Source organism: Cynoglossus semilaevis, chromosome 8 (assembly GCF_000523025.1).
Source record: "Cynoglossus semilaevis isolate Cse_v1.0 chromosome 8, Cse_v1.0, whole genome shotgun sequence".
NCBI classification, from domain to species: Eukaryota; Metazoa; Chordata; class Actinopteri; order Pleuronectiformes; family Cynoglossidae; genus Cynoglossus; species Cynoglossus semilaevis.
Genome location: NC_024314.1, coordinates 21,300,780 through 21,324,894, shown reverse-complemented (window position 1 = coordinate 21,324,894; position 24,115 = coordinate 21,300,780). Strand labels below are relative to the sequence as shown.

At 40.8% G+C, this 24,115-nt stretch overlaps 1 protein-coding gene across 1 annotated transcript in view; it reads right to left on the bottom strand.

The window, feature by feature from the left end:
• The window catches only part of iqsec3a (IQ motif and Sec7 domain ArfGEF 3a), a 93,436-nt gene that overhangs the window by 51,746 nt on the left and 17,575 nt on the right, over positions 1-24,115 (bottom strand). Inside the window, exon 5 of the mRNA XM_025057138.1 lies at positions 17,388-17,468. Coding sequence (XP_024912906.1) covers positions 17,388-17,468 — 81 coding nt within the window. The remainder of the gene's footprint in view (positions 1-17,387; positions 17,469-24,115) is intronic.

The window sequence follows — 24,115 nt, the reverse complement described above, 5'->3', positions numbered from 1 at the left end:
GTAGCCAAACTGTATACATGTGACTTTGTGCCTTGATGCCCACATGTATTGTATATCATACAGTATATAAAGTATATTCAGTTTATATCATTAGTTACATATATTTTTTTTTCAATGTAGGTGGAAAATCTTAGCCGTGTAATTTGAAATGTAATTGGTTCCCAAGCTCAAAAAGGGTGTGCACCCCTGGTCTAACAATTGTGGTACACAAATCTAATTTATTTGACCATTAATTTTCCTCAAACAGCAACAACACAGCATGTGGTGCAAACATTGTACACAAATCTAATTTATTTGACCATTCATTTTTCCTCAAAGAAAAAAGATTTTCCACATGTTGCATTTGCCAGTATTTATTTCTACTAAAATATGAATAAAAATATACACCCACAAGGTTTCTGCACTTAACGTATATACACACACCCAGGCCAATAAAACCAGATGTAATTCCAACATAAAAATCATTTTCTCCATCTCAGGCTATAAAAAAAAACCATGCTGGACTCCTGAAATATGCAGAGCAGAATATCAAAGTGGATCTCTTCAAACGCGGTCGCCCAGGGAGGTTTGTAAAATGAAGAGTGAGGCAGTTAGGAGAGGCATATAAAGAGAGGAGCGAGGGGAAATCAGATCAGAAATGTAAGTTGATGGATGCAGATACATACGTATGTAGTGTCGACAAGTACCTATAGAATTCATCAGCGCTTCTGTCAATGTTTCTAAAACAAAAATGTCAAACGTGTTACAGGGAATCGACGCCTGATTTAAAGACACGGACGATTTTTTTTAAATCACTGCTAATATTGTTTAACATTAAGCGCCAATAAAGTTCAAAGCACTATTTATTTCTAACTTGATCATAGAAAATCAATTGTCCATATTGATCACATATCTATAAAATTCTAATACAGATGAATTGCCTTTTTCAAAAATCAGTGAATCAGAGACGTCGGCCCGTGACCTCAGAGACATGTGACCCAACCTACTCAACATCTGATTGGCTCAAATCAGTAAGCTAACGTTACCACAGGCTGATTAAACCAAGTGATGCCTTTAATGTACCAGAACAAGGATTTCCTGTGGCCCCACAAACCTGTGCATAAAAGGTCACACGACCTTCTCATCTCATCAGCTGATTTGCTGGTATTCCAAGCTAACAGGACATATAAAAGCAGTGATGCTGGTGCGGTCCTACGATAAAGTCAGAACACCTCAAACTTGATATAATTATGAAATAAAAATTTAAACTCTCAAAAAGAAACAAAATCTCACTCCGGAGTTAACTTTAAATGTTTACACTTTTTAACTTAACAAATTCAAGACTTTGTCTTTTGGCAGATTGTCAGAAGCAAAGGAAAAATGTTCACATTTCTTTTGCATACAAAAAAAAAACGTAGTTGCGTGAACAGTACAGAGAAACAACAATGTCAAAATCCTGGGTAAAAAGTGCGACAGGTAGCTTGGCTAATGATTGTTCGGCTGAAGCTAATTCTCCGGAAGCACAATTTGCTTCCATCTGATGCGCACACTTCCTCGTTCTTATTCACAGCTCGTTGCACAAAAAAAGTCACAATGCTATTTTTATATATTTTTTTATATATGCTGCATTTTATGAGGACGCTCGACAAAGGAAGGAAAGGCAAAAGTAGGTCACGAAAAACAACAATGGTTGGAGAAAGGATTCAGCTGCTGCTGCTGCTGCTGCTGCTGCTGCAGCGAACAATCAAGCCGCCTCCTCTGGCCTGAAGATTTCACAGGCCATAATTGCCTATTATCTGACCTGTCAGGGGGGAAATAACTGTGTTTATTCCTTATTTGACTTTGTTCCCTTTTCACATCTTATACAAAAATATTCTTCTCTAAGGCAGTTTCCCGATGTGGAAACTTTCCATTTGAATCCGTACGACGGCTCGTGTTCTGTTTGAAATATTAAGCACACTGAGGGCACAGCATCCTCTATTTGGCAACGTGTCTCTGTTTCAAACGTATTGCCTGAGAGATGAGGATGAGAAGAAAGTGCATTTGCCAAAAGGATTCGCTCTTGTTGGCACTGATACCTTCACCCAGGGGGAAAAAATAATAATAATTGGATTATGCAGCGGGGGGTGTGGGGGTGGTGGGGGAGTAAGAGCTGCAGGAAACAACATTTGTTTAAAAGTATTCTATGTAGCATTTGTAACACAGTTATTATAAGTGGATACTTTCCTCAAAACAAACAGTCCTATAACTGTAGACAGAAAATGAATTCCTATACTTTTGACAAGAGACGTTGACAATCTCAGTGTGAAAAGACCAAGGATGTAAACCACTGCTAAATGTGCATGAGGTTCCAATTCTTAGGCATGTGCTGCACTGGAAAACAAATGGTTACTGTGGTGGTACTGAGCAAGATGGGCACATTGATGATGCAAATACTGCATATGGTACAATGAAAACTGGTTGATGGCAAAGGCAACTGTTGTCTATAAAAGAAGAAAACAGATACTGCATATGGTACAATGAAAACTGGCTGATGGAAAAGGCAACAAAGAAGAAAACAATAAAGGGGGGACGAGGGACGGCACCAAACCCTCATCTCACCTGAGGGACCAAAATAGCATCCTCGATATATCAATATAAAACCTGGGCCTGTTTAGTTGAACACACAGCCATAGATTTGCAGGAATTGAAGAAAGACAAACACAAAGTCCTAACCCTAACCCTGAGCCTCAGTTATTTTATTTAGCCATTTAGTGGAAGAGTTTTAATTGTTCTGTAGGACGGAGACGAAGACGAACGAAGACAAAGTATCTGTGGCTTGGTTTCAGACAATTTCACTTACTTTGTGACAGTCTACTGTGCTGCAGGGTGGAACAATGATTGGGAGTTAGACGATTGTGTGGACTATGTTGCACAGCACTTGAAATGGTATTTTTAGGCGTTTTCCACTGATCAATAAATGATTTTTTACCTTGGTTCTGCTGATAATTGCTGGGTTCCACTCACACGTTCTCAGTCCTTTTTATTCTGACAGTTCTTTCAATCTCCAAAAAACAGAAAACTATTTTTGGATGTCAAAAGTTCTCTGTTAGTTCTGCCTCCATGGTCTTTTCAAATCTGGAATTTTCCGTTAGTACCAACTGAATTACTGTACGGGTTTTTTTTATGCTTCAGTTCAACTATTCATGTTTTTGTCTACTTAAGCAGCTGCGGCTAACACTTAAATTGTCCTTTATGTAAGGTGCCATGCACGCCTTCTGGAGTCACTGCATATCGATCTTCATTTATTCATTCTGACTCATATATTCAGTCTAATATCTGACACTTTTAGTCATTCAGTCTTCACTCTAAAACATTGTGAAATTGGTGGCGGTAGAGCAGAAATTGAAAACATCAATCCACCTCGCTGCAGCGTAATTCACCTTTAACAACCTTAAAAGCCTGCCTGATGATTACTCTTTTATACAGACACACACACACACACTTTCCCACACACACACTTTTCTGTCATGACACTGTCAGGATGAAAGCCCTTCTACCACGTACAGAACGATCAGTTTGATTCATGTCTAAATAGGAGATAAAGGATGTTCGCTGGTGAGTGTGTAAAGATCTGGTGCTAAAAACTACATTTGAGGTTTTGTTATTTATGGAGTTACAACACAGGTACGAAGTTGACTTGAGATGGAAAAGCAAAGCAGCTGAGACCCCCCCCCAGCCCCCTTCCTCCAACCTCTTCTCTTCTATTAAATACTGCATGAGTTTGTGTTTACTAAACATGGACAGGAGTGGTTTTCATCTCAGACTCACAGACGTTGTTCAACATTAAGAACAGTCTAGGTTAAGACGTAGTGAGCTAAGGCAGACATGGCGAAGATCCAAATATAACTGCAAACTTTTGCTACAGGTCAAATCAAAGTTAGTTTTAGTTTTAGCTGTTAGCTAAAATGTACTGGTGACGCAGAACTAACAAAATATTGCCAAAAAATTGAAATAAATTGAACAAAAACACAAACATTTAATCTAACAAATACAGATGTCTCCTAAAGAAAGTCAAAAGATATTTAGGCACAATGGAAGTCTTAGAAAAATCAACACTCTTAGAATGTTTGACACTCCCTAACAAGATGCACAAAAAACCCCAAAAATTGTCACAAATAATGTTGCCTCATGTTTACAGATCAAGACACTGGTGATAACGATAAGCTGTTAGCAAATCCTTATCTTCAATGTTTATCTTTTTTTTTTTTTTTAAACCCACTCACTTCTTCTTCATCCCCAAATCTGTCATTTTAAACTCTGTGGACAAACAACTCCCACTCCCATTTTTCCCCACAGAAGACAGTCTCCAGATTATGTGCGCAGACTTACAGTGCAGTGTTATTTATTTGCCTTGCTGCACAGTATATTTGTCAGCGGGCGTCGCTGCTACAGAGAGAAGGATGTTTATTGTGATGGCGGAGGCCAAGGCAGCCGAGGTGTAGTCTGACTGCAGACGCACCATTCACTCTCCGGGTGCATTCTCCACAATCTGTCACAGCTGCAGTATATACATCAGTCTCCACGTCGCCGCCGAAATTGCTTTTAAGCAAAGGGTGGAAAAAAAAGTTCCACCGTGTTCACTCTGTCGCGGAAAAATAAAGTGAAGTCGGGCGGCGCTTGGTATGACTCTCCGGCAGCAAGTGTTAAGATGCTATCCAGGCAGGAGTTCTGATAAGAGCAGGGGAAAATTCAATTAGATCTCAGTGAAATGTGAAAGGTTGTTCTTCCAGAGTCAGACTCTGTCCATGTCCCTCTGGAACATCACGTCCTTTTTTCACTCTATTCTGACGTCGGTGCTCTTTGGAGGGCACGTGTGTTGTTTGAGAGTTACCAAACTGGACGGCAATGTCAAAGCTAAAAAAAAAAAAAAAAAAAGTGTCATGGCGGCAACCCGTAGAAGAAGACTAATGGTGTGTTTTATGGCTCTGAAACGAGCAGAAAGCAATCAAAAGGAGGACACCTGTACAGCACTTTAACTATTTTGACTTTACTCAAAGACACTGCCCTTGACATAAAAGTGTTGGGCACCTAAAAGTCAGATTAACTTTGAATCAGAATTAACGAGTCAGTGACAGCATCTCCATCTTTGTCCTTCTACTCCGATGACGACTCCTCCATGTTGACGGTGTCACAGAGTAAATTTGGACGAGTAAGAGTAAGGGATTCTGCAGACTAACTCTGTAACAAAGATCCTTGGAGTCGATATAGAAATCAAAACCAAAAACTGAAATAACTGCAGACCCATCATCTGGCCCGCAACTCACCAATTTGTGGCCCCAAACTGTTGTTCCTTCTTTATGTATTTTAGTTTGATCAGCACAAGTAAAGGTGGACTGTCATGTCTATGTCGACGATGTACTCGTATTATTGTCTGTGGCTTGAGTCACCCTCCTCCCCCTCTCTCTCCCTGGACCAGTGGAGACCTTTACAGACTTGTATCTTTTTACTGCGGTTACCTTCGAACTGAAAAGGAACCAAACACGGCCCACAAATGTTATTATTCTCTCTCTCTCTCTCTGAGTCTAAGTTTGTTGACCCATCTTCTAAACATGAAGAAAAGTGTGAAGGATGACACGGACTGACTAAAGCGATGACTCACCGTGATTCATTGTGTGGTAGTGACACAGCAGCAGCACACTGTGCACAAAGCCATGACTCAGAACTACTGGATTTCCTTAGATCAACAATTAATATGTTTCTACCCGGAATATCTGCCACAGTGTAACGTCAAGTCGTACAGAGGTTCCTCAATCTGCTCCTGAATACTAACCAGGTCTGAATTTAAATGGAGATATGCATTCAGTATATTACAAATGAAAAATAGTGTCTGTGCTCGGATGAAAACTGCCGCCCACATCGCGGAGTCTCACTCTTCACTCTGTCTTTCGTCTTCACTATCTGCTCTGAATCTCACTGCCTTTCTTCCTTCACGGCTCCTCGTTCTCCTCGCCATCACCCTCGACTCTCATTACACAGAGGCGACGGCAGCGTAGGTCGCCCCGTCAGCAGTTTTTTTTTTCCCTCCTCCTCTACACTCATTTTCCTCCGTCGTGATGCTGTCACCGTCCTGTCAATGCAAGGACTCAACTGGATGATGTACACTGTGCATGGCGGTGTCACCCACGCCAGGGACACCTGATGTCCCTTCACAGGAAACAGCAGAGAACAACACGTACCAGTTAGATCACGCCTGGTTCTCCGGGTTTATGACTTGACGCTGCGCAAGAATGATGCAATCTTTTCTTCTCCTAATAAACATCCGTCTCTTTCTATCACCCCCCCCCCCTCTCTCTCTCATTGCAGTAATTACATATTTATAAGCAGAACATGCTTGGTGCGTGACTGGAGACAAAGATGTGGGGATGTTCTTGCACCAGCAGGTGAACCATGTAGCATCAGGCTCAGCTGGGCGCTGGCGTTACATAACTATGGTGGGTATGAGGCGCAGTCATTAAAAATGTGTTGTATCAGCAGGACGTGCAAATGGTACACATTTCCTGTCTTAAATACCATATAACCCATAGTAGGACTCGTGATAAACAGACCTCCAGTGTCTTGATAACAATCTTTTAAATGGTTTTTCCAGGAGGGGTTTTCTGGGGTACAGTCTGGCTACAGTTCTAGAGCGTTTGAACGACCTGCCAAGGTGTTGTCACAGTTCAGAAGCAGAGAAAACTCAAAAGAAATGCCTTCATGGCACCAACAATGACAAGATGAACTGTGAGACTCTTGACCAAAGGTCTAACAATTTAATATCTTATACTTTTTAATTTCTTGTATTTGTACCTCGTAAAGTAAAACCAACTAACACACTTGGCGTCGACAACTGCACAAAAAAGAAACCATAAGGTTCCATTGTTTCTGGAAAAACAAGAGATCGAATTTCACATTATGTCGATGACACATGAATTTATTTAGAACATAAAAACGGGGAAATAATATTGTTAGTGCTTTATTAGACTGATGGGGGCGCCAAAACCTCAAATGGCTCTAATGTTAGTTTTCATACCTAGAACATTCACCTTTATCTGTAACTGTCATTAATAATAATGTTGGTGTCACTCCAACAGTAATGGGGTATCGCAGCACTTTGGGTGACTGTTATTGATTTAATGTGTTTTTGAATGGGGAAACAGAGCACTTAGAGATTACATTCTTGGAAACGGTTTCAAGTGAAGAAGAAGAGCAACAATGTCACCCCAGCCACAGCTGCTACGTCCAATCAGCCTCTAACGGTGCTTGTTTACCGAGGCTACCATGAGTTGTTTTATTCATGGGGACAATCCCACATTCTCATTCAGAGGGTGTAAATAGATAAACAATCTGTCTCCTAACTATTTCTCGGAGGGAGTTCCTTGTGTAGGAAATGCTAATATCGCATCAAACAGGGAGAGGGAATGGATCCTATAGACTGTATTTAAAGATGACCTTCACTGCTGAGTTCAACTTTCTTAGCTACTGGCCAGTCGTGGTACTGCACATCAACAGAATTTTTAGGTGTGCTCACCATCGTGGCCTAGAGAAGACTACCACCATTTATATGCAGATCACATTTGAGGTTTTGGATTGTTAAAATAGAGCTGTTCCATGGTAACGACCTGCTGTTCCAACCTTGATCTGCAGTGAATCTGAATTCTTCGCAGTTTGATAGGAAAATGACTGAGAGGGTGAAGAGAAGCTGAAAATAATGTCTGACTGCCAAAGCAAAAAGGTCAAGGCATAATGTGCAGCCTGCGCATGAACAGACAGATGTCACCCACTGCTCCTCATTAACACCCCCCCCTACTGTCCAAACGAGGACTTATTTTGTCAGGCAGGCAGGCAATTTAAAACAGAACGACAGCCGCACACAGAAAAAGAAACACATATTCCTGAAAATGCTGCTACATTTCTTCGCTCTGGCCTCACCTCAGTCCCTCCTGCGTACACAAACACTTAAAGCGGCGCACACGGGGACATTTTACTGCAGGAAGTGAGCGATGTGGAGAACTTGTCCGTGTGTATTCTGGGACCCCGGGAGATTATAGGATTGCTGCATTAAAGATGGAGCAGCGGTAACACAGTGTATGTGTCTGTGTGTGTGTGTGTGTGTCTGTGTGTGAGACGATGCTGCTTCAACACAGGCACATAAACTTGACTTTTTATTAGCTGAAAATCACAGGAGCTCGTAAAAACAACACATGCTTTTTAATCTGCGCTAACAGCGAATCAGACGGCTCTGTTGTAGGTCGATGTTCGGGGCTGCAGTGACATTACCGTCAGAAAAATGGGACAGAAATGTGCTTTTTTTCCCCCCCTCCTTTATTTCTTGCAGCGGAGTGCAGTGGTTGTTACGACAGGAGCTGCAGCACCAGGGAGAGGGGACTCCATTCCAGGAAATCTATAGTTTAACATGGTGCAGTGTAGGGTGGAATATCAGGGGGAAAAACTACCAAAAAACTTCTTAAATCAGGTGTGTCCAAAGTCTGGCTGGGGGACCTGTTGTAGCACGTGCACCATATTTTTCTGGTTTGTAGCATGTAACTTTTTGACATGAAAGTATTTGAGGCTGTGTTTTGATTTCGCAGCCACCGTTAAGTTTAGGAAATTAAGTTATCGTTGTCCTGTGCAACTTTTCTCGCTAACTGCAAAATTGTGGCCTTATCTACTTACTAACATCCTACAATATCTATTAAGAACGCAATACTAACAACAGTTTTTGCTACAGCTAGCGTAGAGAAGAAGATAGCCTTGTTAAGAACTGATTGAGGCATTACTGCCACCACATGGTCAAAAGCTGCATTGTTACTAAGCTTCTCATGGAAAACATCTATGGTTTCGTCAGTTTTTAACATACGTGGTACACAGGTAGAAAACTGAAAGTGTTTTGCAGCCCTCCAGGTGGCGCTGCTGCTGATGTTTCTGTAAGCCTAATTCACCAACTAAATAACTTTTTTTCTAGCTTTTAGTTTTATTGTGGCTACTTATTTTTGTAAACCTTTTAAATCATTTGGATATCCTATTTAGTTGTTTGGTTAACGGATGGATTTTCCGTATTGTTTATTGAGTTTGCAGGGACTCATTTTACAAATTCAAGTAAAAAACTTGTTGGTTTTTTTTTTCCCACGTCAACAGAAGAAATGCAACAGTTTTGATATTTGACTTTTCTTGCAGCCCCTTTGGAGTTTCCTGTTTAGAAAACTTGACATCACCGCTCTTATTCTGACGTTCACAGCAGTTTGCCTGTTATGAAGAACATCTAAAGACCAGAGCGGGGCATTTTTAAAGCAGCTGAATCCTTAAAGAATGCTGATTCTGACACACACACACACACACACACACACAAGAGATACAGCAGCAACGTCATCAGAAACCGCTGCTTTTTATTAAACGTACTCTTTGTAATACAATCCGACAGCTCACAATGCTGAGATAAGCTGCAAAACGCCGAGTGAGCGGAGAAGAGAGACTCTTAGATATAAAAAATCTGAGGCGACGACGTTCTGCTAAAGAGCGACGGGAAGGAGCTGAGCAGACAGGAAACTGTAGCCACGTGGAAAAAAAGCAGTAATTTCTCTCTGAAATAAAGGATTTCGCACAATTGAAATTAAAACCGTTCTCCATTAGATATGACGTTCATACAGCTGTAGCCTGAGAATGGTACAAGTTCCTAACATATGCAATGTGCCTGCTACACACACACACACACACACACACACACACACACTCAGGTGATCTCAGGATGTTATCGCCTAATTTCCTGCTGCGTCCTTTGTTCTCATTATAACACATCAGCAAGGTCAGTGTCAGTGGCTGAGGCAGCAACGCTGCAGAACCACAGCAGGCAGCAGAGGAGGACAAAGCCACCGCCGGGCAGATGAGGACGGGTGTTAAATCACAAAGAAAATATCCAGGTGACTGAGAGGCTGACAGGTGTGAGGTTAAATCGAGGCTGTGTAGGTGTAGACTTCAGCTGGTGTGAGGACAAAAACAGACTGGAGCTGACACTTGATTTCTAAAAGGTTATGTCTGGGTTTTATCAACCAAAGAAAAAAGTAATAACACCCCCGTGTTGGTCTTTGTGACATCATGAAAGGAACGTTCAAAGTCGCTACATTGGAAAACCCGATGTAAAAAATAAACGGAGCGACCGTCCTCGGGACGCACAGCTAACAGGTAAAAGGTACAAAAATAGTTACATCGAGGTCAACTGGACGAAGTAGTTGTTTTTTTTTTAACACGTTTCACCTCTCATCCAAGAGGCTTCTTCAGTTCAGCCTCTTGGACGAGAGGTGAAACGTCTTAAAAAAAAACCTACTTCGTCCAGTTGCCCTCGATGTAACTATTTTTGGATTAAATGACTTGGATGACTGAGAACCTACACAGAAATAGGTGAAGGTATTATCACAAATACTCCGTGTTCATGTTTCATTCTTACAGTTAGAGCAAACGAAACATTTGCGATTAATTTGCGAGTAACTTTGGTTTTTTATTAGAAAGCCGACTCAGTTCTCCGTGATCTCAGCCTAACACGTCACCGCACATTCATTTTCACTGCAACCAAGACTTTTTTTTTAGTGCAGACCTAAAAACTGATGACGCCAGCATCCCTCGCCCAGATTGGATCTGGTGACCACCCAAAAAAGTGTTGCCCTTCTTTCTCTGTTTACTCTGAGGATCTGGTGACCACCCAAAAAAGTGTTGTCCTTCTTTCTCTGTTGTCCTACGTTTCGCCAGGTGCAGCGGTGTAATCCGTCATTTTCTGTACTTTCGCTCTCTTTATGAGGCCTCGTAAAAAGAGCAGGTTGTAAACTTTAACTACAGCGGAGGTTCAAAAGTGCAGATCACTCCCGATGTGTGCTGAGTAGACAATTCTAATTCTGAACGCTGGAGATCGTTGGATGCAAAGGATGGAGTGTAGGACTTTGATAAGTGACGGCGAAAAACACGGCACTCAAAACAAATGGAATCTTCACTGGAGTACAGAGAGATGGTAATTGAGAGAATCTGACTCGGTCCATTTGGGAAGCAGGAGCGATGGTGAATCAGTTGCCCCGCTGTTGTGCATATTAAACTGACGATGTGTGAACTGTAGAGGTAAAAACAAACCATTTACTCAGAAATGACTTCTGAATTCTCATCGTTATTGCGATGTGAACATGCGCAAGAGTTTGAAGTGCTTTGGTGGACTGACATTTTCTCCACGAAGTGAGTTCCGTTCCTAAAGTGTGACATAAATCAATTTTCGCTGGAAAATGTTGGGAAGATGGAAGAAGACCTTTTTAAATAAATTTATGGGAGATGGCGCTGTAACAGGCTTAAAAATTACATAAATTGTTGATCAGAGATTAAGTAAATGAGATTTAGTTCTGGTCGGAGGGAAACTCCAGAAACACGTTCCCGTGGTTAGCATCATTTATCAGTGACTAAGCTAGACTTTTTTTAATCTCTTTTTTTTTTTCATTTATGTTGGAAGAATTTCAATATAACAGTATTAACATCACATCAGTTCACTTTCTTTTTCAGGTGATCAAATCACTGACCAAAATAATTGAAGTTGGAGAGGTCACCTGGTGGAATCTCTCTATGGCAATATCACATTTTTGTGATTTAGAGTCTAGTACGACAACAATCGGTGGTTTCGGTTTTGACAAACCATTTGGTGCTTCATCTTTTTTCTCGCTGGGTTTAGCAGCGATTCTACGTAGGAACACTTTTCATCTTGTTCAATGATTAGAGTCCGGTTTAAATTGTTACGACCGATGTAGCGGTCATGTCTACAGACGCTATCCCGCTAAATAGACCGAGCTGAGCTGTTGGTTTTCTCTGTGTGGAGACCATTTGTTGAAGAGACTCCACAGGACAATGGACAAAAGACGTCCCGTTGCACACTGAGACGGACAGACTGCACACAAACTGTGAGCTGGAGGAAATAAAACACAGTCAGCGCTGCGTTCAGATCGCCGACAGACTCCAATGTCACGCCAACAGCGTTCGTCGTCACCTGCCAACGGCGTGTGATAAACTCGGCGGCCAAACAGTGGAGGTGTTTACTATCATCTTCCTGTGTGAGTGTGTGACCATAATGACTCAGGCGGATGCTGTGGATATTGTCCTGTGTGAGCTGTGTACGGCAAATATTATTTACTGTGCCAAAGAAAATTCTTAAGAAGTCTTAAATCTTAAGCTGTCAGAATAACGACTTGGTTTTACTAAATCGAGATGTATCTGCATCAACCTGCTGGAAGTCTTTCAGGCCAAGAAAGCTTTTAGTACAGACCTGGAGGTCCTCCGTCTCCAGAGTATCTGTGATGTCAGAAGAGTCCGGAAATTATTATTAAGGCTACTGCTAAAATATTTTGTGGCATTTAAAGCAACTGAACCGAAAGGTTTATTTATCTGTTTTTGTTTGGTTTCTTTGTTACATTTCGGCAAGATAATTGTAGAAACTAAGCTGTGATAATGAGCAGAAACAAAAAAGCATTTTTTAAAAAAGAAAGTTTTTTGGTTGAACTTTTCTACAATCGAGTTTCTTACGAGGCAAGATGTTTTTATCACATTTTTATAACAAATAAAATAAACATGAGAAAATGTCATGACAAAATTTGATAAAATGGTAAATTGTTTGTGGCTTTTTTTAAGATGCAGAAAGATATGTGGCTGTTTTTCAGAATGGATTTTTTTTTGTCAAAATTCCTGCTTGTTTTTGTACAATTAAATGTATTTAAAACTATTTAAATTTATTCAAACAAGTATTGTAACGATTTTTCAAACACAGGAAACAGATTTTTACCAACCCTGTCCAAAACTGTAATGACCAGCCTGGTAACAGTCGTCCAGCCCTGAGTGGACATGGTATATTTCATTTGCTACATTACTACGACCACTTCCTGCTTCATTTGCTACATTACTACGACCACTTTAGAAAGAGAAAGTTCTCTTTCTAACACTTAGAAAGAGAACTTTCTAAGTGTTAGAAAGTTCTCTTTCTAACACTTTACATAATATATAATTTATATAATTTTATAATTTAGTTCGGCTAAAGTATTCAGACAACTTCCAGCCTTGAAATCAAATGAGTTCATCATTCTCCCTGCAGTCATTTATCTCACACGTTATAAGAGACAAATATTCTAAAAACATCTTGTTTCAGCAGAAACACGTCTTCCCGCCTGCTTATCGTTATTGTCTTCTGCACATTTTCCAGTAATGATTTTCTCCAGATATTTTTTACTTACTTTCACCGTTTTTTTTTCTTTTCCACAAGACAGAAATTTCTAAGCACGTTCCTTTTTAGTGTTGTTAAAGTAACGCCACCTGAGTTATCAAAGATGTTACAGGGTGAACCCCACTGCCCTGAAATGATCCAGCAGGTTCCTCATTAAACTGTGCGTGACAGTGATCGATCACAACTTCCTGCTTCACGTTCGTTCCAATAATCCTACACTTCCTGTCTAATTACCTGGCTGTTTGTCACAGCCTCACCTCGAAGGATAAAGCTCCTCAAGACTTGAATTAGTGCAATCATGCCGCTGGCCTTTTCTCAGCTGACCCCCGTGACCGCAGAGCTCAGAATATCCTCGTTGGAGAGAAAGAGCCGCGAACATGGAAAAGCACTAATAATGCTGGGTCTATCAGGTGTGGTGCGTTCAGGGTCCTGAATTATTAGACAAAATTCCATTTCATTTCTGGGAGAAAGCCTCATCAATTTTCCATATGGTGAAATAACATTTCAGATCGGTTCAGTGGGCCTGATTCGGCCCAGGAGCCACGAGTTGATTATCGCTGATTCAGGGCTTTTCTTTTGAAATCCTGAGACTAGATCAGATTCATATATTCAGTCTATTGTTTTGCTCATTGTCGCTGCAGTGTTCATTAGTATGTTCTTCCAGCGTATGTTCACACACGCCCTCTATCACGCACACACACTCAAGCGCACAAACACACACACAGACGCACACAAATACACAAAGGGAGCTACAGTAGGTTCTAATCACTGCCAAGCCACAGCATGCAACATGAAAAGAACAGTTGTTTTTGGTTTTTTTCTGTTTTCTTTTTTTCTTTTTGCCTTTTTTCACATGAACACAGATGCGTTATGTGTGCCGACATCGAGGCTCACTGAGATCGAGCACGAGAGAGAGAGAGAGAGAGAGAGAGACACTACGGTACACAGATCTACACATATCAATGCATTATGGCAGTTTTTACATTACGGAGTTACACTCGGGTTTACATGGTAATATTCAAACATGACTCTTTTAAACTCAAACGTGACCACAGTGGAGAGACAAGCCCAGATGAAGTGACTGTGAAGATATGATGGATGCACTGACTGTGTGGGTGCCGTGTGGAGTCGTGTCGCTGAGATGTGATGTGATGTGGATGAGGCCATGTGCCGGTGCCACGTGAGGAGATGCTCAACAAATCACTAACAACAATGCGGAAAATACGAAAAAATCAACAACAACAGAATACGGATTTCAAAAAAGAGAGAGAAGAAGAAGAAGAAGAGGAAGGAGAAGAAGAGGAGGAAGAAGAAGAACAGGAGGAAGAAGAGGACGCAACAGGAAACAAAAAGGGAGGGACAAAACCACAAGCTGCTTTCTAGCTCGGCCCCAGAGTCCTGCTTTGAAGTGGTTCGCTTCAGGTCCTTTTTTTGCGGGTCAGGGTCTGATTTTTTCATCAGAACTTAAGATTATCCAACAGAGTATTTTTTCATCTTTCATTAAAGGAAAGCTGTTTGTTCATGAGCTGTCTTCTTTTGCTTTGTATCAAAAATAAAGGTTTATTTCACTCATACTGTGAAGAATATTGAGATTAAATAATACGTTACCAAATCCAGTGATCAGTATTTGGAGTATTACACCTTTTTTATCACATTTTATAGGAAATTCAGGCTCATTAAAAAAAAAAAATCCAAAGCTTTTTTTTACACCTTAAGTTATAATATAACAATAATAATTACCCTTAAGGGTCCTGGACCAGTCATTGTTGTTCTTTTTTTGTGAACTACTTTCTTTTGGAGTTTTGGCAATGCACAATTCCAGATCTCATATGCATTTTTTTAAATTATTTCCTCTGATTTCATCTGCAAAAACACACGTTGTTAATATGTCACATTATGCAGATGATGTCACGATGTTTTCAACATGTGAAACTGAAAACCATTTGTGTTTGTGAAAGTCAATTGTGCTATTGTTCTTCTGTTTTGATTGTAAATCATGGCTGATATTGATCAAAACATTGAAGTGCAAACTGATTCAATCTCCACTAGACTTTTTTTTATTCACATTTAACAAAAACAATGTGTTAAATTTGACAAAAAAGGTTTGTTTTTTTTCTTTCTACTTTCATAACTCTTAATGTTGAAAGGGACCCGTCATCTATTCAATGGACACAACAATTTGATTTTCTCTCTAATTTAAAATGTTATTCTTTTTACTCTCGTTAAATTTGACAAAAAAGGTTTGTTTTTCTTCTTTCTACTTTCATAACTCTTTCTTAATGTTGAAAGGGACCAGTCATCTATTCAATGGACAAAACAAATATAAAAAATTTGCTTTTATTTTCTCTCTAATTTAAAATTCTATTCTTTTTACTCTCATTTCTGAGCTTTTTGAGAGATTTCACGCCTCAAACTCATAAGTATGAACAACTCTGGCTGTCTGGTTGCTGTTCTCTGCCCATATATAAATAAATACATAAAAAGGATTTACTAATTTGGAACAATTGAGGACCTTTGGGGTTTGATGTAATCAATAAACGGATCTCTTCTACATTTCTCACCTTCTAGAACTGATTTAACGCCGTACGATCCCTCTGAGGTATTTAAAAGTCCGGACTTGTTCTGTGTGCAGCTCCAGGCCACTTACATGAAGCACGGCAGCAGCCCAGAACTGCCGTAAATATGTGTTTGCTTATGTGCTATTATTCTGCCAACAATGCAGCGAAACATTTCTGTGAAAAGTGCAGCCCACAACAAACAAGCCGTTTATAGCGACAGATAGCATAATTGCTATTGATGCAGCCTGAGCAGATCAATGCGGTATTTTTAGTGAAACTCTGTTGGTACTGCACTTTGCTAAACAGAAGCAGGGGGCAAACAAACAAATCATTTTGAAGTCAAGTTTGCTCGAAACAGGCAACATAACAGCACAACCGAGTATTTTAATTTTCAGTGTTATATTTGATGTACTGCTTATTTGAGTGAGGATTGTAATCATTGGACTAACATAAAGCTGCCCGTGAAAAGTTATGGTGTTTAAAAAGATCGTAACTACTAAAGCTACTCATTTGCTGCTAATTTAAATGTGAAGGACACACAGCAGGCCTGGATTTCATCGTGGTTTTGCTAATTGATAGCATAATGCGGGGTACGTCTTGCAGTGATTGAGCATTGCCAGTTTTTACCAACAGGAGGCAACACATGTTCAAATTGGACATCGTTGCCAAACCACGATGTTTGGTGTGCAGGAAAGGAACGTGAACTACTTGTCTGCTTTTGACCCATCACCAAAGTCAGCAGGGGGCGGTGTGTGGGCACCTCAGTGGTAACTTGGCAGCTAGTGGACTTGAACCGGAAAACTTCCGGATCCAAGTCTGCTTCCTTAACCACCAAGCCACCACTGCCACCGCCCAAAGACAATTTGTTCACACAATATATGGGCCTTATTGAACTCTTATATTTACAAAAAAAATATTTCGGTAAAATTCTGTCTCTTCTGACTCTTATTTACCAGATCTGGGCTACGAGCCACAAGCCTGCATTCATATTTAAGACCAAAATTGGTGCAAATTAGACTGAAAAGTCAAGACTATTGCATATTGCTTTAAAAGATGGCCGTCTCTTACACTATTTTTTTTTTACCTTGTTTAGTTAAGAAGCAAAAACCTGACCAGAATAGCTCCTGGTACAAGAGAGTGTGAAATTACCGCCCTGTTTGGGTGGATATTCATTTTTACATGTTCTAGAAATGGCAAATTCCATCTCGCAGTGACTGCGATAACAACTGTACCGCCTCAACAAGTCGGAAAAACCTGAGCAAATGAGACACTTGACATTTAAATAGTGTGGATGATAGCACTGCTGTCACTGCAGACTCTAACCTCAGCCCCTCTTTGTTTTATGACGCAGGAGCAACAACAATAAAACTGATCCACCCCACAAGAACCTGAAGCACTTACAACCACTTCAACTTTAACACTGCTGGGGTAGTTGTTTTTGTTGCCGTAAGTGGCTTCTGCAGCACCGCTACCAACAGGATGCATGACAAGTGGCCGCAATTAAAACTTACAAGAAAATAAAGTCCAAAGTAAATTAAGAAAAACATAGGAAAAAAATAAAAGTATTTGCACTGATGTTACAAGGATGCAGCCTTCCTTACCTGGGGACACAGGCGGTTGAGGGCTCCCCCTCAGGGGCATCAGGGGCCGGGCAGCAGAACTGGTGCAGCACTGTTTGGTTTCTGAGTGAAGGAAACAGAGGAGCACAGTGAATACAGAGATCTTCCTGCAGCTTCGACTGTCGATCATCTAATAACCTTCACAATTAACTCATCAATCAAACGTCATTTCACATCTACAAATACGTCCAAACCAAATCAACTTCAATCTTGATAAATCTGGACCCCTACAAGTCTCCATGAAAACCAGTCCTACAGCGTGGCTGGCTGCTGACTCAGCTGATTTGACTGAGCTGGTTCACTGATCCAGTTAGCTTTCTCAATAGAAACACTGCAGACTCAGATGATTCGGTTCACTGACTTCACTACAGTGTATTATTGAAGTAATACTGCAATAAAGAAGCAGATTAACACAGTGGTGTCGACTATGTGGCCGATAAATGGATTCACATTCTATGCTGATGATACTATTATTATTATTATTATTATCAATTGGTATCAGTGTTATTTATTATTATTATCAATTGGTATCAGTGGTACATATACAGACCAGTGTTTACCAAACTGTTTTTCTAGGGACCGATATTTTAAAAGTCACAAACGTTCGCAACCCAAGTCAATAGATACTATTCGTAAACTCCTGGGAAACATCATGCGAGACGACCCAAAAAAAAAAATCTCTTGCGACCCAGTCTTTGGAAACAATGATATAGACTACTAATGCAGCATATTCTATTGTATTAAAAAATGACATACTTCAGTGTTATCATAATTAAAAGCGTAGGTAAAATAAGAAAGACTTCGTCTTCATGACCATTTGAAGGGCCATCCTTCTCTTCGTTTAACTAAAAATTGTTTTACTGGCCACAAAAACCCCAGGCTGCAAATTTGAGGCCTATTTAACAGGGCTGTTAGTTTTAAATGGGTGGAAACATTAAATTGTCAGCCAGAGACAGTGTTTTTTTTTTAAAACCATCAGCTGAAGCTAATATCACCCTAATCACTCAGATGACCACAGGTCATAAAATACACTGCAGCTACACAGTAAAATCAGTAAATACTGGATGATTTACACAGGCTTCGAGTAGTACTGACAAAGGACCTGATATACCGTGGACTCCAGCTCCTGCTTCTGGACGTCAATTTTTTTTATCAATCCTTTTTTTGAAGTTAATCAACCAAACATGTTAAAAGAACCATTAGATTCTACTGTTAGATCTGAAGGTCAAACTGTTCGATGGAGATTCCCTGACTTGACGGTAAAAGAGTGATTTCCTCAGTCGTCCTGCAGTCTGTCACAGCGGATTAAAATAAACCGTGCCGTCTGTGTGCACCGCAGTGTGTTGTGGCGGAGAGATGAATTGCTCATGATGGACAGCAGTTCTCTCTCTGACCTCCAGGGTCATTCCTCACTCAGACGACTGCACGTTCTGACCAGGGACAGCAGCCTCGATGAATGGGTTCATCGATCCCCGCAACGGCTGCTGCTCCACCAGTGGAGAGCAGACGAGTTGAAATCTGCCCAGCAACTCTGATCTGAATTCATCTGACCAATCTGGTCCGTGTTTCGGGGTGAAATATTAAATATACAGGAACATTGTGGATGTTTGGTTTCAGACATCTCATCTTAAAGTTAATTTAATTCAGATTTATTTGCATTATCCAAGGCTTCGTGATTTAAAAACAAAAAGATCCAGGATTAAAACTAACAAACACTGTGACCTGCTCATGAGCGCCCCCTACAGCCATTTCACAAGAATAGAAATTTTGTTTGAAATTTCAATTTAATAAAAAAAAAAAAAAAAAAAATCAAAACTGTAACATCAATTATTTATAGTCTTTTTTACCCCCGGCTTCCAAAGTCACCGTGGTTGTACACGCTGCTATTTGTTAAATCAAACTTATCCCGTAGTCCAGGGTCAAACAGAACCAAAGCTGACAAGGCGCTGAAGATTACAGTTCCCTTTAGCGACTAATTCCTTCACTTTAATGAAAGGAAACACACAGTACAGCCTTGGCAGGTGGTGCTTTGATTTGAATGATAATTAGATTTTGAAAAGAGTCACTTTCATCAGAGCAGGTGGCAGCTGCCAAACTGAGATGAACCTGTAAAGTTAAAAGTTTAATCAATGTTGGAAAAGTGTGCTAAAAAAACAACAACAAAATGAGACAAAGGAACATAAATGACAAGTTTTCTTTTGATGATGAAGTGATGCATGTTGCCATTGTCTCTGAAATGGGTAGAAAAAATAGAAATAAATGAAATGAAACATTTATAGTCATTATCAGTCAAGTGTGAGACTAAATGATTTCTTTTCTCCCAAATTTAAATGAAAAAATAGTTTCCAGTTTCCAGCCTTTCCTTTCACTACCACCAATTTTAAACAATTAAATCCGATTTTTCATCACTCTTTTATTCTTTTAAAATATTACAATGGTAAAAGACTTTGCCTTTTTACTCAGTAAGCAAAAGTTCAAGTATAAGAGATACAGATAAAAGGTACAAGACCCAACCCCCGCACAGTCAGAATTACGTAAAGTGTTTTATTTAAGATGTTTTCCTTTATTTTAAAGTGCACTTTTTAAACCTGCGTTTCTTTACAAATAAACTAATCTTTGTTACTGAAAACCTTTGTCTTTGTCTTGAAAACCTTGCTGCTGTTGCCATGGTAGGTCGACTGCACTCTTTTTTTTATTTATTTTTTTATTGTGAAGTCAAAATAACAGCGCCGGTGCAGGTGAAGGTGATGCTGAAACCAGGTGAGGAGAGACAGCAGCGATGTAAAAAATTCATGTGAATGAGGAGAAGCCTTGAGTGCTTCTGGGCTCCTCTCCCTGCCTCCACATTACCATGTCCTCTCCTTCACATGGACACGGCTTCAAATTCTTCAAGGCTCCATCCTTCTCCTCCTTCAATATTCTACCCCTCCCACCCCGCCCTGCCCCCACCTCCTCTGCATTTTTACACTGACTTTTCCCTGAATCCCCATCCCCCCATTCCAGGGTCGTGCTGGGAACAGCGCAGAACAGGAATTTGCTCAATTATTTCTGCTGTCAGGAGACGGAGCCTTTAAAGGGTAAGAGAGCAGCTGCTGCTCCTACGGTCCATCCCTGGACTCAGGGCGTGGACGTGGGCACAGCAGAGAGGAAGGAGGTATGAAGACGAGCAGGTCTTAGTTTGAATTTCCCCATCACCTTTAGACCCTTCCACCCTGCAGTCAATCATCCTGCCATCGTGTCCTCTGGAGGGAGGTCAGGCAGAAGAGACACATCTGTAAATCTTCCTCTGAACCACAGGAGGGCCATAACTCCTCAAGAACACTTCAAGTCCAACAGATTCTGTTTTTTCTTTTTTTTTTCTAAGGATTTTTTTTGTCTACTCAGTTCAGTTATAGCAAAGAGAAAATTACTGCATGTCATCAAATTAATTCCTACTGTTAACGACTCATCTAATTGTTCCGGCCCTAACGACCATGACACTGCTGTGGGAGATTTTAATGGGTGGAGAACAGTGAGCCTCTCTGAGGGGACAGATTAGTGCCAGCGTTGGGACGCAGCAGCCATTTGCTCTCACTGATAAGAGGTGAGCATTGGTCGGGGCCTATTAAAAGATCATTAATTCTCAAAATCATTAGTTGTTACTTCTTTAACTGCGCTCACCTGCAGAAAAGCTGCAGCAAAGGCGGGATAAGAGGAGAGAGAATATGGCACAGTCCTAGGATACTGGCTGTGCCATTCGCAGATGATGAGGTTCTTTTGGTGCATTTAAAAGTCAAAACCATGAAGAAAAGTCCCATAAATCTAAAACTATACTATATTTAAAGCAGTGAAATGGCACTTCCTGGTCAGACAGGAAGTGCTCGTCCATACGACAGGGTTAAGGTTCCTGCAGCAGAAGATGAAAAAAACAGTGAACCCTGTTTTCCAGAGAGCATTGTTCCCCAAAGACTGGGTCGCGACCCTCAGGTGGGTCGCAATTGATTTTTTTTTTTTTTTGGGTCGTCTCGGGTCATGTTTCCCCGGGGTTTATGAATAATGTCTATTTACTTGGATCACAAAGGTTTGTGATTTTCAAAGTATGGGTCCCCAGAAAAAAAAGAAATTGGTAAAAACTCTAGATGGTGCTATTTGAAAGTGTTTTTTATACCCCTTGTCAATGCTAACGACGCACTAATAGGCTGTTAGCGAGAACGGCGCTATTATATCTTTGCTCTTGATGTGGAACACTAACCATTCACTGCCACTGAGAGCCTTGATTCAACGTTGTCCTCAACCTGTTCAGGCTTAAAAATAAACAAATACAAATGTTCTTTAAACGTATTCCTGATTTATTTGCAGGGGTTTTGTTTTGTTCAAAATGTATGTCAACATGTAAAAGATTTTTTCCTTTTATTTTAGTTTGTTTCTTGTTGTTTCAAATAGAAAGGACACTTTTTAGAGTTTTATTCTGGATGGCCTCCTTTGGGAATGGAAAAAACACCTGGTCGTCAGATTATTCCCAACCCCCGCTGCTACGGTGATTGTTCACATCTTGTATTTCACACAAACAGCTCAGACTACATTGGTTTATAATTTCAAAGGGCTTGGACCTTTTTTTTTCATATTTAGTTGGCTGCATAAAAAGCTGCTGCATCCTATTTGTATGTAAACCGCCGGCTTAAACCCGCCTCTGGCTTTGTGTGCCGATCGTGCTGTGAGCATGAATAAGGACCCGAGCTTATGAAAGTGCTGATTCTCAGCAGCAGCGTTTGGAGGTACAATCGCAGCTCATTTGCCTTGAATCGATGGTTATTAGTAGGGGAGGCTTAGTTAGCCGATCACGGATCACACACCAACACACGCATGTTCACAGAGTGCTGCATCGGCAGAATTCTACGCCTTTCTTTCAGCACATTTGGAAGAAAAAAACTCCCTCCTTCTTCTGCACCATTGAAGAAGAATGAACTCCATCTTTTAAATTACCTTCCCCTTTGATTCGTCCTCACAATCCATCTTTGTCGGCTTTGATCTCTTCTAATTTTACCTCCATTCATTTTGGCCCCGTCTCTTCAGAGATTTACTATCTGACCACTCAAGGAACATCTCGCAAGCGTTTTATAACCGTCCAAGGGAGAACAGAGAGTAAATCCATGCAGAAGTGCATAAAAGTCAGGACGGGCTGCAGGCAACACGGGATGTGTAGCACACTTCACTCACTGCATGACCTGACGGGGCCGAGAAACACCACCACTGTGTTTCCTTGGTCAAACATGTTCTCAACCAGGCTATGGGGGCGCTGTCAAGGCATTTTTAGCTAACATCTTTAGCTATCTAAAACCATTAAAATCATAGGATATGCATTAGATTACAACTGAAGTTAAATCAAACGTATTCGCAATAGTAAATAATCACGATTAATTGCGATAAATCAATATTTGTGGGTTTTCTCCACAATTTCATTCCATGGTTTAAAACCTGCAGGATTAGATTAGATCCGTAGGTGTTTATGTGACTGTGTCACAGTCAGAGTCAGAGTGTCAGAGTGATGTCATCGCTCCAAAGGCTGCTGGGACTGATTCCAGCTCCTCCAAACCTAGCTGCAGAAAGTGTAGATTGTCGATCCGTGTTTTCAGGATGATGTAAAAATTTCCTCTGCACGACATCACCGTGTTTCCTCTCGTCTCTACTTCAATCACAAACTGCCTAATGCTACGGATTCTTTCCCGCCTTTTCAAGCATGCGTCCTTGAACGACTGGCTGTGTTTGATCAGCGGAGATTAAAGCCAATGTGCATGACCTGATTTCCGATCTTCCACACCAGTGACTCTGATCCCGTCATGGTCTGAGCTCAATAATACCACCCATAAAAAAATACAAGCCTTTTTAAGCCCCTCTGCACACTGACTGGATCTACTGAGGACGGTGAAGTCTCGTCTCCAAAACAGTTGGTGAAAAACGACGTTAAAGTGAACGAAGGTCACGCAAGTATCATTACGACAGGTTTTACACTTCAGCCCGTTAAACACTCGAGACAAGTCGAGACAGGCAGCAAACACGAAAGACTTGAACTGTTGTTCACATCCTGAACTACGGAAACGCTACAAGATTTTACCCACGATTCTTAGTCATCTGTCAGTGCTTGAGGGGCGCAGGCGTGACCCGGCCTCATTTGCCGGCAGTCACGATGTCTGAAGTTTGACTGAGTCAAGTCTGGGCTTGATTAAGAACTGTGAACAGATTATTAACCCAACTGGTATGTTTGGTTTTGACTGAACCCTCGAGGGAGTTCTTGTGAGAGTTTGCCGTTGGCTTCAGTCGGTTTGACAAATCATGTCGTCTGTGATCCGTCGTCAACTACTGTCGTTTTGTGGTTGATCCTCAATCAGGTCATCATGTATAAACCTCCCCAAACCAGTCTGTTAGGGCGTACCCCGAGTCTTTTCAAAAATCTTTAAAGACTATCAATGACATTTGACGATCGTTTTGTGGTTGATCCTCAATCAGGTCGTCATGTATAAACCTACCCAAACTAGTCTGTTAGGGCGTACCCTGAGTCTTTTCAAAAATCTTTAAAGATTATCAACGACATTTGACGACGTAGCTCCTCCTTGTGTTTTATTTCAGCATTGCAGTGTCAAGTTTTCCGTGGCCCGAATTCAGCTCAGCAGAAATAGAGAGAAGACAAAAGAGAACGGTGGGTGAAGGAGGATTAAACCCGCCTGTATTTGATG